Raw genomic sequence first — 15,794 nt, 5'->3', positions numbered from 1 at the left:
GGGAGCAAGTCTGATTTGTGTGGTGAGGTGCCACATCTCCAGCCATGCTGAGCCTGCCTTTCAACTCAGGGCTCCACAGTGAGCCATGTGGAGCTCAGCTTAGAGCTTTGTCCTATAGGTATTTGCAAACATCCTCAGGTAAAGGCATGTGGATAAATGTCTCCCCACTTGATTTGGAAGCATCGTCCCTCCCAGAAAAAGATTAGGCTCTCCATAATTTGTATCTGTGACATCTGCTTGAAGCCACTCTGTGCCTGGCCTCCTGGGGCATGCAGGTGTTTCTGCAGAAGGTCCCCTTGACTGTTTCAAAGGGACCTGCTGGTCCCCATCTGCCCATGCCATCTGAATCTCTACTTCGAAGGAGAAGGTAAACAGAGAGCAAGGCATTCACACTGTGTGCAACCAGCAGCCCTTGGTACCGGGCGAGGGAAGTTATCTCACCGAAACAGATAAAGGGAAGGGGTAGGTTTGTACAGCACAGGCCAGGCCTCTCCTGATTCCCGTCCATGACGTAGGCTGTGCCTCCAGCTAAAAGTCCCTTCTGCCCTGGCTGCCTGCCCTAGAGCAGGCTTGTGGAGGCTTGTGCACACTGAGGGCCTGCCTAGTGAGCAACCGGCACCATGTCTGTCACCATATGCCAGTCCATGGGCTTCGTGGTATCAGCCTTAGGAATAGGAGGAATCATTGCATCAACGTGCATGGACCAGTGGAGCACCCAGGACCTGTCTAACAACCCGGTGACGGCGGTGTTCAATTACCAGGGCCTATGGCGCACGTGTGTCCGTGAGAGCTCTGGCTTCACTGAGTGCCGTGGCTACTTCACCATCCTGGGGCTGCCAGGTAGGCCTTCTTCACGCAGAGAACGGCTGCCTCGCATCGTGGCTGCCTGGTGCTGTGGGTGAGCAGCAGTGATGGATGATATTCAGAGCAGAGAGGGGATCCCAGGTTTTAGCCTAAAGGGACTTGGGTTGATGGCTCTGTTTGGATGACAGGTCCTTTGGAGGCACCTCAGCTCCTGTGGCCAAGCTGGGGTTCAGGAAGGCTCGTTACAGCTGACTGTGCTTCAGGTACTGTAGCAGTGCACCTGGGGCTGACTTGGATAGCACTCACACCCAGCTGCACAGTATACATGACTTCTCACTAGAAACACAAATGTTCTTGGGACTGGAGAATGCCTTATTCAAAGAGTCGTGTCACGATTTAACTCATTGTCTTTCTGTATGGGCTAACAGCACCAGGCTGGATTTCTCACTAATTCTCCTTCGGTTACGGTTTTTCCTTCCATGGGTATCATTCTCACCCAGCTGTGCCCAGAGAATCCAGGGCTGTGAGCAATTAGATTACAAAAGCATTGTCAAGATTTTCTTCTCACCTTAATGCACCAAGGAAAGGGGCACTTGGGCTGTTCTATCCACCTGCCCTCTGTGCTTTGACATAATAGGAATGAAGGGAAGAAGCCAATAATATCAGCAGATAATTGCAGAAGTTCTGCAAAATGGTACTTCCAGAATAGGAATGAGCACTGTGCACAAAAATGACTTTGTTCATAGGCAGTCTATCTGTGCAAATCTAACCAGTTTAACCCAGTGTGGCTGTGTTCTGAGACACCAGCATGAGGTATGCTTCATATATGGGGATCCTTGTTCCCAGGCAGTTCCTGCCTGGTATCAGCTGCAAGGGATGCTCAGTACTGGTAGGTGCCAGGGATCTCCAGCATCTCCCATTTGCTGGAACCATGTCATTCTGTGGCTGTGGACATCCTTGTTTTTTCAAAGTACTGGAAGCAGGCATGCATTTTGCTAGAAGGACACAGGTCTAATCCTGCTTGGGCATCCATTGCACAGTCCTTAGAAAAGCCAAGAGTTGCACAAGGGAACAAAGGATGACATCCAAAGGGGATGTCTGAGTAGGGCTTGGATTCGCGCATTTAGCAAAGCCAAACAGGATCAGTTGGACTTCTCAAGTGTTCATCTCTGAGAACTGCTTTCATCTTTGAGGAAATTGGAGAATTCTTGAGATCTGGGTTCTTTTTGTTACTGTTATTGTTTCAAAATACCTTCATAAATCCCAGCCCTGCAGTGAGCAGCTACAACCCTTTTTGCACATCCCAGCCCCCTGTCTGCTGGCTGTAGTGTATTAATTTCCTAAAATACAAATGTGCAGCAATCCCAGGGGGGGAATTTTCCTGTATTTATCCAGCCAGCTGCTGGAGATGGCTCTTCCCATCCCAAATCCTCTCCTAAATGTTGGTATTCCCAATGAACTGTTCGTCCTCGGGGCTACTGGGTGAATTACCGCAGGGAGTTTGCTGTGTTTATCATAGTCATTGATGAGAAGGAATTTTAAAAGCCCAGTGAATAAAGCACAACTTTTAAAAATAATGGTGGGTAAGATCTTGAAGTTGCAGTAAAAACCCTCAGCGCTGTTGGGGGATTCTTGCTTTCCCTGCTGGTGTGTAGGTATGTAAATATTTATGAGCTTTTGTCCCAGTGAACTGGTTTCTGTGACCACTGCTAGCAGCACTACCCTACAAAGTGAGGTGGTTTTTTTCTTTCTTTTTAATGAGCAGGGCTAGCTCTTTTTCTGAAGTCACTCCATGTTCTCCCCCCTTTCCCTTCCTGTTATATATCACCTGACACCGCCAGTCTCTGGAGAAGCTGGTGCAAAAATAAGCTCCACACTGCTGGGCTCTATCCCTTACATTCATCTGCTCCTATGGGCATCTTGTCCCTCTCACTACTGGTAAAGGGCAGCTGTATCCCAGCCAGAGAGGGGCAAAATAATGATGCTAAAGATCAAATTTGCTAAGAAATTATTTAAGTCAATTGTCACGGCGTTTATTTTAACCGCGCTGTACCTCGATCTCCATTAAACGCACCTTGCTAACCTCACCGTAGTTAATAGTTTGTCAGCATTTCCATTATAAACCCCTATTTATTATTCTGACAATGGCAATTTATATTGGGAACTATAGTGCTGGAGTGAATAAAAATAATAGTACTCCAGCAAAGCAACGAGGTGACCTGAGTACATTGATGAGGTTTTTGTTTCCGAAGGATTTTTTTTTTCAATCCCTCCCTCCCACAGCAAAGATTAAACTTGTCTTGCCCATCATCTGCCTTCAATTTAGTTGAGAATTTTAATTTCAAATAGATTGAGGAAAAATCAAGATAATAGATGAAAATGAAAAATAACACAGGTAGTTTATGGCTCTTCTCCTTGCTGCTTGGTTATAAACAGTCAGTCTCTGGTGAAATATGTCACTTGAGATCTGAGCCTGTTTGTTCCAAATTCGCTTTCTCTAATTATTTTTTGCTGCTTGCTTTGGTGTGTAGGTAGTCCTTACCATGATTGTCTGGAGGGCATGATCTGAATTTGAACATGAAATAATAGGGAAATCATAGTAGCTAAGTGCTGGTGAAGCTGACCATTTCGCCTATTGCAGAAGCCACACTTTCTGCTAAAAGAAGAGCTTTTCAGTAGCTTACAAGGTTATTAACCAACAGTAATCTGGTCGGTAATCTTCCTCTTGTCTGTCCCAGTCTCTTTTTCCAGACCTGTTCAGCTAGAGCTGTTCGGCCATTTCTAAAAAGGCATTTTGATCTTGAGGCAGAGCCCCTTCTGACCTTCCAGAAAGGCTGAGATATCTCTTGACTCTGGAACAAAGGGCTGTTGACTTAAAAAAATAAGAATATTTCAGCTTTTCCAAAAGCAAACTTTGAGTCTAAGAGCACCCCATTAAATTTCTGTAGCTGGTAACTCTTTGTGACCATGCATGCCTTCATGCCAGGATTTCTGCATCCTTTCAAGGTTCATTTGGACTTGTTATCGATCTATGCTATTAAGGGGCTTTTTGTGTCTTGGATTTTGTTTTCCAATTAATGACATTCTGGTAAGCTTTTCTTTTTTATATATATGACCAACACACATTTCGTGCCATAGCCCTTGCAAAAGCCTTACTCTGTTTTTTTTTATTCTTTGTAGATTGGGCAGCCCACTGGCCAAGGGAACAGCAGCTTTGTAAGGATGAGGACTGCTGATTGCTGTGTCAGAGTCCTCCACTGGCAATGGCCATGGCAAAGTCCCTCCAAAGCTCTGCTTGCTGCTTACAATACTTTAACCCGGTTGGTTCATCTCCACTTTCTGAAATGTCTGCCAGCAACCATTGTAACCAGCTAGATGTACAGAGAAATTTAGGTGTTCCCTGTTTCCTGGGGACTTGATATAACTTACTGTCTCCTGCCTTCATACTACAAAAAGACTACAGACATGGAAAACAATCCTACAAGATCTGGTCTGAAGGACAGAAGAGGAGCACAGCGAGGGAAATTGCAGGGGGCTGTTGAGATGCAGGGCTGAGCTACAACTCATTGGTAGGGAAAGATGCAGCTCCATGCACCTCAGCTCTGCTGAGGGACCTCTGAAATCCATCTGCACCACCTGAAAACCAGAAGGGTAGAGTACACCCGAAATGGGATGGTGTGATTCCATGACCCCCTTTCCTTGTTGATTTTCAGGAAGGCCAGTCAGCCCTTCTTATGCTATAGACAGGTGGGCCGCATACTTTTGGAGGCTGTGGTCATCAGAAAAATGGCAAGACAGAAAGAAAAGGGTGGGTTTGATTTGTTTCATTCTGAACAAGCTGTAACTGACTGGCAGGGTGTGAGCTATATTTGCAAATTTTAAAGTAAATATGAGCTGTAGGTGATTTTTAGGGGAGAGGCAGTGATAACATTCAGGAGTCGCAACGGGCCCAGTGAACACTTTTGAGATAATCCAGGGTTGACGCCAGGAGATAAAGCAAGAATGAGCTGAAGAGGGGAGTGGTCAAAAAGTAGCCTTCTTTTTCCTAGTTTGGTATCCCTCTGTGGGTGTCCCCACATTCTGAGTGGGAAAAAAAACGCATTCTCTATTTCTTGATGGGAAGAACCCATCAAGAACTTCCAACCCTTGCCATGGGATTGTTGCCTCCCAACCAAGTCAGGCTGCCCAGGGCCCCATCCAACCTGGCCTTGAGTACCTCCAAGGATGGGGCATCCATAACTTTTCTGGGCAACTTGTTCCAGTTATCACCTGTTATTGGGCTGGATGCTGGGAAAATGGCACCATCTGTTTCTTGCAAAGGGAATTTTTTTCCCTGTCATGAGTGGCTCAGAAACGAGAACACTGCATTTGGAAAAAATGAGTCAGGCAAACAGGTTTGTGGCTTTTTATCCAGAATTTTGCTACAAACAGCCACTGAGGAAGGTGTTTGTGGGAGCATTGTGTCCCCAGTATTTACAAGCACAATGCTAATCAGAGCATGAGAAATGGAAAGCAGCTAACAGTGGGCTGGCTGGATAGCAACTTAGGCAATACGTTTAGCAATGAGCAAATAGAAACCTCTCCAAAAAGCAGAAATCCTTTAAATGCAGCAGTGTCTGGAGTGCTGAGCATGGCTGTGCATTCATTTGTTGCTCAGCTCAAGGCTGCAGCACAACCCTTGTTACCAAAGTTGCTTGCTCAGCTCCATTTTCATGAGAGAAGCTGAGGGAAAATATGTAATCCTGCTCTGGCTAGAACTCTTCAGAGACATGATTAAATTTGGGCCCTCAAAATCAGAGGCAGATGGGTTCATCCGGGTGTTTTTTGCACAACTGGAGGCTACTGGTGATAGTCCTGTGGTAGTCCTCTGTGCACATGGGAGTTTTGAAGCCCTTGAATGATGATGAGAAATCCTCCATTCATTCATTCATTCCTCCATCAGCTGGAGAAAACTGCATCCCCAAGGAGAGGTCGGTGAGCCAGCACTGCTTGGCAGAAGACCATGAGGTCAGGGCACAAACAGGGACAATCTGATGGACTGTATGGAGTGAGAGATGGCACTTGGGGATGTGAAATGGTGGAGAGGGAGAGAAGGAGAGAATTTTCTTATTGGCTCAAATTGCCACTCCAGCTGCACGCAGCTGAAACCAGTAGAAAGGGTCAGAGGAAGGAGTGGTTTCTCCCCTCCCAGCAAAGCAAACACAGAGACATGGTGCGCAGGAAGGCCAAGGGACTGGAGCTTTCCTTGGGAAAAATAATCTGGAAAATATTAATGGTCTTTTGCATTCCCCCTTCTTTTTTTCTCCTCATCCAAGGGTTATCTTTAGCTGTAACCAGCCCTTGGGTCTTTTTTTTCTGCAGCCCTAAAAGCTGCAGAAAAAAATGCTGCAGGGTGACACCAACCTTGAGGGCAGTAATTATGCCCCAGAGGAACATCAGTCCTTCGGACATGGTTTGAAGCACGGAAAAAAGAGCAATGTGGGCTCCAGCAGGAAAGACAAAGGCAGGTCCTGCGATATGAAAGAGAAGAGAAATCCTTCAGACGTGCTGGGGAGCAGAGAGATTTTGTTCACAGGTTAGGCTGATGATCAGGAATGGGGAGAACAGGATGAAAGGGCATCTGCTTCCTCTGTCTCCACCTGCCAAAGGCTGGAGTGGAGAGTTGGCATGGAATGCTATAGGCCTGGATAAAGGAGGAACATGTTTCTAGGTTGGAGCTGAAGTAAGTCTCTCAGAGCAGGGTCTTGGATTGAAAGGGATGAGTATGAAGTCTGAAGGGTCTTTGTACCTCACTGCACTCCACTGGTAGTGGAGTGTAATACATTTCCATTACAGTGGAGATGTATTACAGCCCTGAGCCCAGCATTTCTCCACTGTGTGAAAAGATAACCATTTCCTAATTTTTCTATCTCCTGACCCATTTTCCAGGACTACTACCCTAGCTAACATAGACAAGCACCTGTAAAAATGCACTTTCTCTGTGTTCTTCCTTCCTCTTTTCCCCGTATGGAATTCAGTGGGGCTGAGTGATAGGTGCTGAGGACATGGATGAGTGGAGATGAATGCGGGAGCTTTGCTGCGTCACTTGGAGTTCTGGGCTGGGTGTCATGGGCAGCATTTGAAGTGACCTCAGTGATGCTCATGGAGCGGCGAAGTCTCTGTTTGTCCCCTGGGTCAAGACAGTAGCGCCATGTCCTCCCACTGAGCTCACTGCCAGTGTTCCTATCTACCACTGTGTGTGGACGACAAGCCATAGAGCAGTCTCTATCTTGGCCCAATGGAAGATCTACCACTCCATTGCAAAAGCAGAGAGCCAAGAAGGAGGCAGCCAGGGCTATAGGTGCTGAGCTCTCCCAGCAGTGCTCTCTTTCCCTCTGCCCCTCTCAGTGTGCTTACACTGTCCTGAGAACACAACAGGAGCCCAAGGGACAGCAGAGGATTTTGGTGGGGCACAGCTCATGCTCCAAGTGGTTTTCCCAACACTTGACCGAGCATAGCCACTTTACTGGGAAAGGACAAGCACTTCTAAAGGACAAAGGCTCCTATCTCAGGCCCTGCCAGCACAAACCAACTCAGCGAGAGTGAAACTGGACTATCTTGCAAAAACACTTTGAGCAAACACACCGCTCAATGGAAAGCATCTGATAAGGGCTGCTGCGTTTCTGGCAGTGCAGGCAGGAGGACTTTGGTGCTCCCATTAGGTCTTCAGCTTCGCTGGGGCTGTCTCACTCCTCTCGCCAGGGGAGACGCCATGTCCACGACCCTCTGCCAGGTGATGGGGTTCCTAGTCTCGTCGCTGGGTGTTGTGGGGTGTATCATGTCCACTGCCATGGATATGTGGAGCACGCAGGACTTGTACGACAACCCGGTGACGGCCGTCTTCCAATATCAGGGACTGTGGAGGAGCTGTGTGCGGCAGAGCTCCGGCTTTACTGAATGCCGGCCATATTTCACCATTCTTGGGCTGCCAGGTAGGGCAAAAATGCACCAGGTTGAACCCAGGAGCCGTTCTGCACCCAGAAACAGGAACAGCTATCTGAAAGCACTTTGCAAGGAAGAAAATTTCTAGACTACTCAGTGTATGATCATCAAAATATGTGTGTATTTGCTACCAAAATAATAGCTTTGCTCGGTGCAGATTACAACTTGGAGTGTGTGCAGGTGATCTCTGGATGAGTGCCATGGGGTTCGGCTCTGTTACTGATGTGAGAATACTTAGACCTGTGGATATTCTTTCCCTTTGAATTGCAGCAGGAGGAAAGCAGCTGCATGCAGTTCTTATGTTCTTATCAGAATAATGTGTTCTAACAAAACCAACTGAAATATTTTTAATAACAAAATTACAGAATAAATCTGCCTCTGGGTAGAGCAGGAAGGGCAAGGAGCGGAGAGTGTTTTCAGTCACTTTACATTGAGTTTTATGGTGCCTACAGTAGTAGGTTGTAGAAGGGTACTACTTTCTATGTTGCTTGCTATTTCCTCAGTGTCATGTAGAAAAGGAGCTGTTTTCCCACCTGTGTAGCTTGTGCTTCTGAGCGGGTTGTGTGCAGTGGCAGCGGCAAGCTTGGCTCACCGTGCCTCTCCATGACCTATCACACCTGTACCCTGCCAGAGAGCAATGAATGCAGTTCTGACCATGGTTTTCACTCTTGGTGCAAGCAAGCACCACTATATGTAGGCCTTTTTAATTCAACCGAGTGGTGTAGAAGAAAACAGAATGCAGGCTCTCAGCCCCATATCCTCAAGGCTGCCTGGTGCCCTGATCAAATGCTTTGTTGAAGACCAGGGCATTGGATGTGGTTGTCCATATTCTTGTTTTTTTTTAAAGTTATATAGCAACGAAGAAGTGTGCATGATGGTCACAGGCATTTTCTATTGTGCCACAGAGATATTCTGGCTCTTTTATTATCTTTCTGTGTCTACTTAGTTGATGAGTACCTTAAAACGTAAATAAGGCCCAGCTTGAATTTGGTTAACTTAAAAACCTCATTTTTCCCTTACATTTCAATATCACATTGATTATAACCAGTCATAAACTTACTTTTCCACCTTTGTATTCTGCATTAGTGATTGGTGATGTTAGTTTAGTTGACCTTAAGGTGCTTTTAACCTCCCCTACTCACAGCAACGCTGGGGGAAAAGACAGCTCTCCGTTTCCACTTGGGACTGAAAAAGAGATTCCAAATTGCACGTGTTCACTTCAGTCAACAGGCTTGAGTTAATACTATTTTCTGTGCACACCATCTCTTTGTGTGGAAATTGAGTGTGCAAAATGAGCAACCGTATGCATCCGGGTATCATGTACATTTGTTGTATCTCATGCAAAATATGTATGTAAAGAGGGGCAGGTCATTTCCATGCTTGCCTCTAACTATAAGGGCAGCATGCTAACTCATGCTCCTGGTGCAAATTTTATCCTTAGTCTCCTATTTTGTTTGTCTGAGAGCTTCCACTCCTTCCTCCTATCAGAGATCACTGCCCTTTGAAAGCAGCTGTGTTTGGAGGACTTCTGATGGCTGCCAGAATCCACTTGACATTGCTGTGCTCTCATTACGAAAGGCCCTCACTTTTGGTCCCGTGATCCAGGTGAAGGGGTCTTAATGCCACAGCAGAGCTGGGAGCACTCTCTTGTCCTTCCCATCCCTTCAACAGAGATGATGTATGCATCAGCCTTGTGGCACTGACATCTTACACTGAGGAGCCACTGCCAATTGCTTTGCACTGTGTTGCGCCCCTGCTATGTCCCTCTCTCCCCACTTTCCACAGCCACAGATTGCTCATTTTCAATTGCAATCCATCACACTTGGTCTCTGGTGTTCCAGAAGAAGTCCTGTCTGCATGAGGTGCTTGGCCTGCCCATTCTGTCATTCCAGGACATTCAAAGCACTGGGAACATCTCCATTGGGAGCCCACAATACCTGTGAGGTCTTGGCTTAGGATGACCTCTTCTTTAAGGGTTCAGGCTGCCATAGTGATGGTACATACAGGCCATAATGTCTGTTGGAAACACTCTAGAAATATTAAGACTGTCTTAGGGACAGATCCTGAAGGCTACAAGGACCTTCCACCAGGATCCGTTGTGTCTACTCTGCCTTATCAGTCTCTACTGCCTGTCCTGAAACCAAAGCAACTGGAAAGAACTTTAAGTGACTGTAAAGACAAACGAGTATTGTGATTTTCTTCTTTTTACAGCTTTCTGTTCTGCATCAGGTGCTGCACGAACACCTTTTGAGGGCTGATAAGGCATATCCGCCAGCTTCTTGTTCTCCAATGAATAATAACTAGTGAGCTCGCACCTGGGGGCTGATGAATGGGAGATTGAAAACCCCAGGCTCGTTAGCACTTGTTATCAGCTGATAAGGGCAAATTGAGTCATAAGAGCAGCAGCCCCAGTGGGACTGCTAGATGGGAAAAAGTAATGTAGTGCCAGTTAGTGGCTGGTTCTCCATTCGTTTTGGCACCAGCATGGTTTTGTTCAGGCTCTTCCATAAGCAAGGAGACCTATACAGGCACTGCAGCACCCATCTTGCCTTCTCAGACAGAGTTTATAAGCATTTCCCTTCTCCATCCCTTTGTAAAGCCAGCAGGTCTGCTCTCTGCTGTCCTGCATCAGCTCCTCCTGGGGAACCTGGTATCGTACACCTGGGTGGTGATGTCCTCCAGTCCAGCCCAGCAAAAGAGGTGATGGACAGGGTTACCACAGGTACTGGGGATGCAGGACATGTTGCCTGCCCCTCTCGATCACACATAAGCTTTCATCACCTTTCCTGAATGGGGATGGATATGTGTGCAGACTACTGAAGCCCAACCTGGCATTATGAGAGCTTGTGGGTGGAAAAGAAGAGGCTGCAAAGTATTCTGGCCAAGTCACAACAGCCCTTGAATTAGTTTCGACAAGCCTCTCCTGGTGCTCTGCCTCCTGCCAGGCTGGGTAGTGCTGAATTGCAGGCAGGTTGGGATATGTGCCACCTTATTAGAAAACAGTCCTGCCTGGTCTTTTTCCTCCACTTCTTCCTTTTTAAATCTTCAAGTTTCACTTTGTTTTCCTCTTTTCTTTTCCACTTGAGCCAGGAGGAGGCTGGGGGATGTGGTTGTTGCCTTTGGTGGTCAGCAGCGCTCATGAGCATGACATATCATCATCACAGCTTGCCTTCAACCGAGCAACCCTGTCTGGATGTTTTGGTCATTGTCAAAGCATTGTTGCTATCCATTGGTCTGCATGCAGTGTTTGTCAGGGTGATTTTTTTTGTCTCCTGTGGCATGTATTTTTCTGTGAAGGAGGAAAACTTGGAACTCCAGTTCACAGGGTGTTTGGAAATACCATGGATAGCTGAGTGGAGCTGTCTGAGCTCATTGCTGCTTGGCCAAAACAAGTGCTTTCTCAGTCAGTTCAGTTACGAAACAATTCCTGCTTTTTAAAATGGATCAACCAAACAACAACAAAGCAATAGTGTGATGCATGTAACAGATGCAGCAGAGATGCACTTAAATACAGGGACAGGTAAAATGAACAAATCCTTACATATTAAAACAATAAGGTGTCTATTCCACTTTGAAATGCAGGGAGAAACTTGTGACATTTCCAACAATACGGTTTGGGGCTCCTTCAGTATTTAAATAAAGGGTCTGATATAATCCTGCAATGTTAAATATCCATTCTCACACTGAGAATTAATAGAACAAGGGGAAGTGGTTTCAAACTAAAAGAGGGGAGGTTTAGATTGGACATAAGGAATAAGATTTTTACAATCAGAGTGGCACAAGTTGCCCAGAGAGGTGGTGGATGTCCATCCCTGGGGATGCCCATGGTCAGGCTGGATGGGGTTCTGAGCGCCTCATGGAGCTGTAGGTGCCCCTGTTCATTGAAGGGGGGTTGGACCAGGTGACCTTTAAGGGACATTTCCAACTCTAATGATTCTATGATCTTAAGATAACTTAGGCTTTTTTTTCTTTTTACTTTAACTTCCTCACATTAAAAAGGCCTATTTTCCATGGAATGGTCTTTGCTTTCACCAAATCCAAGTATGTTAGTGATATTTTTTCCTTTAACATTTTTCTTTTTAGTTAGAAATAGTCTTTTAAAACCTTGCAGTCTCCAACAAGTCTCACTTCCCTCGTTTGTCATGGCTCTTGCTGATTTGTTTTGCAGCAATGTTTCAGGCTGTGAGGGCCCTTATGATTGTGGGTATCGTCTTGGGCATCCTTGGCCTCTTTGTGTGCATTTTTGCTATGAAGTGCATCCGAATTGGCACCATGGAGGATTCTGCAAAAGCCAACATGACTCTGACCTCTGGCATCATGTTTATTATTGCTGGTAAGTAAGTTATGTCTTTCATACACAAAGCATAGTGCCTGAAATTGAGGCCTGAGCTGGGCTTCATGCAGCTCTGGTTACAGGCCTTCCTTCTGGTATGAGCTGGAGTTTTGAAGTGTAAAGTTTTATTCTTACTTCTGGAATATGAAAGTGTAGAAATCGTTGCAGAAATCCAAACACACCGTGCATCTCAAAGAACCAAGCTTTGTGCTATGTGGATCTCAGACCACCTTTCTGTCTGATCCCAGGTCTGTGTGCCATCACTGGAGTGTCCGTGTTTGCCAACATGCTGGTCACAAACTTCTGGATGTCCACAACCAGCATGTACCAGGGAATGCAGAACGTCCAGAATAGGTAGGTGCTCATCTGGCTCAGGATGCTTATTGGTGCAGGGCATGTTGTAGCCAAAGGGAAAAACAAACTCTGGGTGCTTATTAGTCTGGTCCCAGGACTTGGAAGATTCAATGAGCCTCTGCACTTGAGGTAGGGATAATTTGTCCAAGAAAATTGACTGGGATGTCTGTGTTCATGCAGCTCAAGATGGGATTGGGGATCCCATCATAGACCATTCTGCAGGTGGAGCTGTGTTCATGGGAACTTCAGCAGTGCCAGAGGGAGAGAGAGGATAGTCAGTGTGTTTCAGAATAAATGACCTGGACCACTGTCACAGCACTAATTGCGCGCATTGCTGTGTTTTGTAGGTACACCTTTGGCTCAGCCCTCTTTGTTGGCTGGGTGGCAGGTGGCCTGGCCCTCGTAGGAGGCATCATGATGTGCCTTGCTTGCAAAGGAATGGTTCCAGAAGAATCCCGGTAAGTCTGGCTGTGGTGGACATAGGAAGGTACTGCGTGAAGCCTTGGATGTCAGGATAGCATGCAGCCAGCATATCATAAGACAGGTCAAGGCATAATGCCCCCACTGCAAATGTTATTGTGATGATACATCTGCTTGCCTGCTTGATGGGTCACACGTGGCCATTTCTCTTTCTTAACTGCATGACTTGAAAACAAATAGAGAGTAGGAGAGATCACTCTTAACATCCAATAAACTATTTTCACATTTATAATGTGCTGGCCAAGTTGGCCCCATTAACTGCAGCTTTGATTGCAGATGGTGTAGTAGATCACCAGCAAGCGAAGACTGCATCAGCTAAGCTATGATTTATTTCAGGTAGGGCTCTAGACACCTATACAGTTGGTTATTGCAAGAAAGTCCTTCAATCAGACAAGGATTTAATCAAGAAAGAAAGTATAATTTTATGAGAACACATGAAAGAGAGCCCTACAGCAGGTCCATGGACAGTTGGCTCTGGGCATGGAGTGACACTACAAAGTTGCCTGAAATCCATCAGCAAATAGGAACAGAAGGTGCAACACTGGGCAGTCACAGGACCTCCAGTGGCTAATGCCATCTTTCCTGTCTGTTTCAGTTACAAGGCGGTGTCCTACAACGCATCAGGACGGAATATCTCCTACAGAACAGGACCGTATAAGGCTGGTTCAGGGTACGAACCTGAAGTGAAGACCAGGAAGGGTCCAGGGTATGAAGAAGCTCCTCGGAGTGAGGATGTGGGACGCTCGTACCCTTCAAAGTACGACTATGTCTAGTAGTCTTTCTATTGAGATGCGCTCTATTTTATGGAACATTTTTCATTTTAGACAAAAAAAGTATATGTGAATAAGGCAGTCTGTAAATAGGATTTTGTTTTCTATTGTTTTTCCCCTACTCGAAAGTGGTACCCTAACCATGTTTCTTTTATTCTGCTGCCTGCTGGCACACTCATCATGAGGAGGCCTGTAACAAAAGTAATATCTTTATGTTCTCAGAATACAATTGGTTCCTCACGTTTTACATAGAAACTCTGACAGTCAGGACCAGGATTCTGCCTTGTGCCATCTCCTATTTCTTCTAATAGGTTTAAATTCTCAATTAGTGATGACCCTGATAGAGTTTGTAGTCAAAACACAGTCACTTGGATGTCTGTGACTGAAAAGTACGTCACAATGTTGTATACAAAAAAGCCTTAAGAAATCAGGAAGCTAAATCAAACACATTATGAAAAGCAGAAATTATAATTTGGAAGTTTTATGTATTATTTTGTTGTGTATTGTAAGAAAACTCAGTTGTGTTCCTTTGGCTACAGCCAAGGCATACAGAACAAGTAGTCATGGCATTTTCCTCCCTGGCAGAGTTTCTAGTCAGACACACCTTTATTTTGCTGGTCGTACTACGGTGCTGATCTGCTGTGATATTTAATCTGATTTATGTTACTTAGACATTTGCTATTACCCATGATACCAAAGTGTATTTATTTCTTCTGATCTCATTGGGGAATATATATAATCCATTGTTATTCCTATGCTAGATATTTGATACAATAGCTGAAAACCTCTGTGTGTGACCAGAGTTCCTGCAGATGTCATCATTAATGAAACCAGAAGAATTTCTCATTTAGAATTAATTAGAGTTACAATTGAGCAGGAATCCCGGGGAGCATTAGATATGAAACTCCACACTAACATCGGGACTTTCTTGTGTTAGTTTGTCTCCAAATGATGACAAGATTAAGTCCTTAGTGAGACACTGCCTCTTCTAGACAGCCTGCAAGAGAGGATGTTTATTTGAAGGGGTCAGAAGAAGAGACACCAGAGCTCTAGGAAAACACCTTGGAGCAAAGGGCACTGAGAGATAAGTTAGGGAAAAACAGGTGTCTGAAACCTCAAAAGTAGCCTTTTTGATAGATGCGTTCTTGTCACATTTGTAACAATTGTAAGTTGCTAGGAATTTGCTGACAGGTTTGTTTTAGCCAAACGCTGATATTCCTTTGGATTGTTTCACATTCTGGAGGCATCACAGGTGGGGCTGATCATTCCCCCAGAGTTTGACCCCTGGTAGGTCTCCCTCTCCAGCTAGCATCTCCTGTGGCTTGTTGAACAGCTGAGAAGGGCTGTTCTGCTCAACACCCAGTACTCCCAGTGGGCACAGACCATCTTCACCAGCTCTCCATCACCATTATATCTCCATCAGTTCGTGGAGACATCTCCAGCACAGGTCCAGGCGAAGGGGAGAGGCTGAATCTCAGGCAGCTTAGCAAGAGGTGGAGGGGGTGACATGGGCAGCACCAGGGCTGGTAGTCACAGGAGATGACCAATGTGCAGAGAGATGGGAAGATCTTCTATCCAACAAGGAGGTCCTGGCCACAACAGAACCCCAGCAGGACTCTGGTCCTTGCTGCTACCCAGGTAAATAACTGCCTCTGCTGGTGTCAATGTTGGCTTCCATTCAAACCAGTAGTGCACTTGTTTTATGGATTTGTTCTGAAAGGAGACCGATTCAGTTGTGCAGAGGTAAATCCTGCTCTCTTTAAAAATACTTACTCTTTTCAGTGTTTTTTTCCCCATTTCACACTATAGACTTAGCTTTTTTTTTTTTTTTTTTTTTTGCCTTTTATTTGCATGCTGGATTTTTTGTCTTGTTTTGTTGGTTGCTTTTTTTTTACTTGAATATTAAAAAAAGAAAATGCCTTTATGTCCCCAAATTGCTGTTTTCATTTGTTCTCTCCTTGTCATGAACGAAAGCTGGCAGCTTTGCTGCTCAGCTAAACTTGTACTATGTAGGATAGCTGGCCAACATCTGCCCAGCTTCAAGAGGGTAATTAAACACTTCCAAATGCCTC

General features: G+C 45.6%; 1 protein-coding gene across 1 annotated transcript; it reads left to right on the top strand.

Annotated features, from left to right (window-relative positions):
• Positions 587 to 15,509, top strand: CLDN18 (claudin 18). Its single transcript, XM_021393346.1, has 5 exons — positions 587 to 840; positions 11,954 to 12,118; positions 12,367 to 12,472; positions 12,820 to 12,930; positions 13,548 to 15,509. Exons 1-5 carry the CDS (start codon positions 621 to 623, stop codon positions 13,723 to 13,725), a joined length of 780 nt encoding a protein of 259 aa, XP_021249021.1. The 5' UTR covers positions 587 to 620; the 3' UTR covers positions 13,726 to 15,509.

Source organism: Numida meleagris, chromosome 4, assembly GCF_002078875.1.
Source record: "Numida meleagris isolate 19003 breed g44 Domestic line chromosome 4, NumMel1.0, whole genome shotgun sequence".
Taxonomy (NCBI): Eukaryota; Metazoa; Chordata; class Aves; order Galliformes; family Numididae; genus Numida; species Numida meleagris.
Note: the sequence above shows the minus strand (reverse complement) of the source record. Positions and strands in the feature narration are given on the sequence as shown.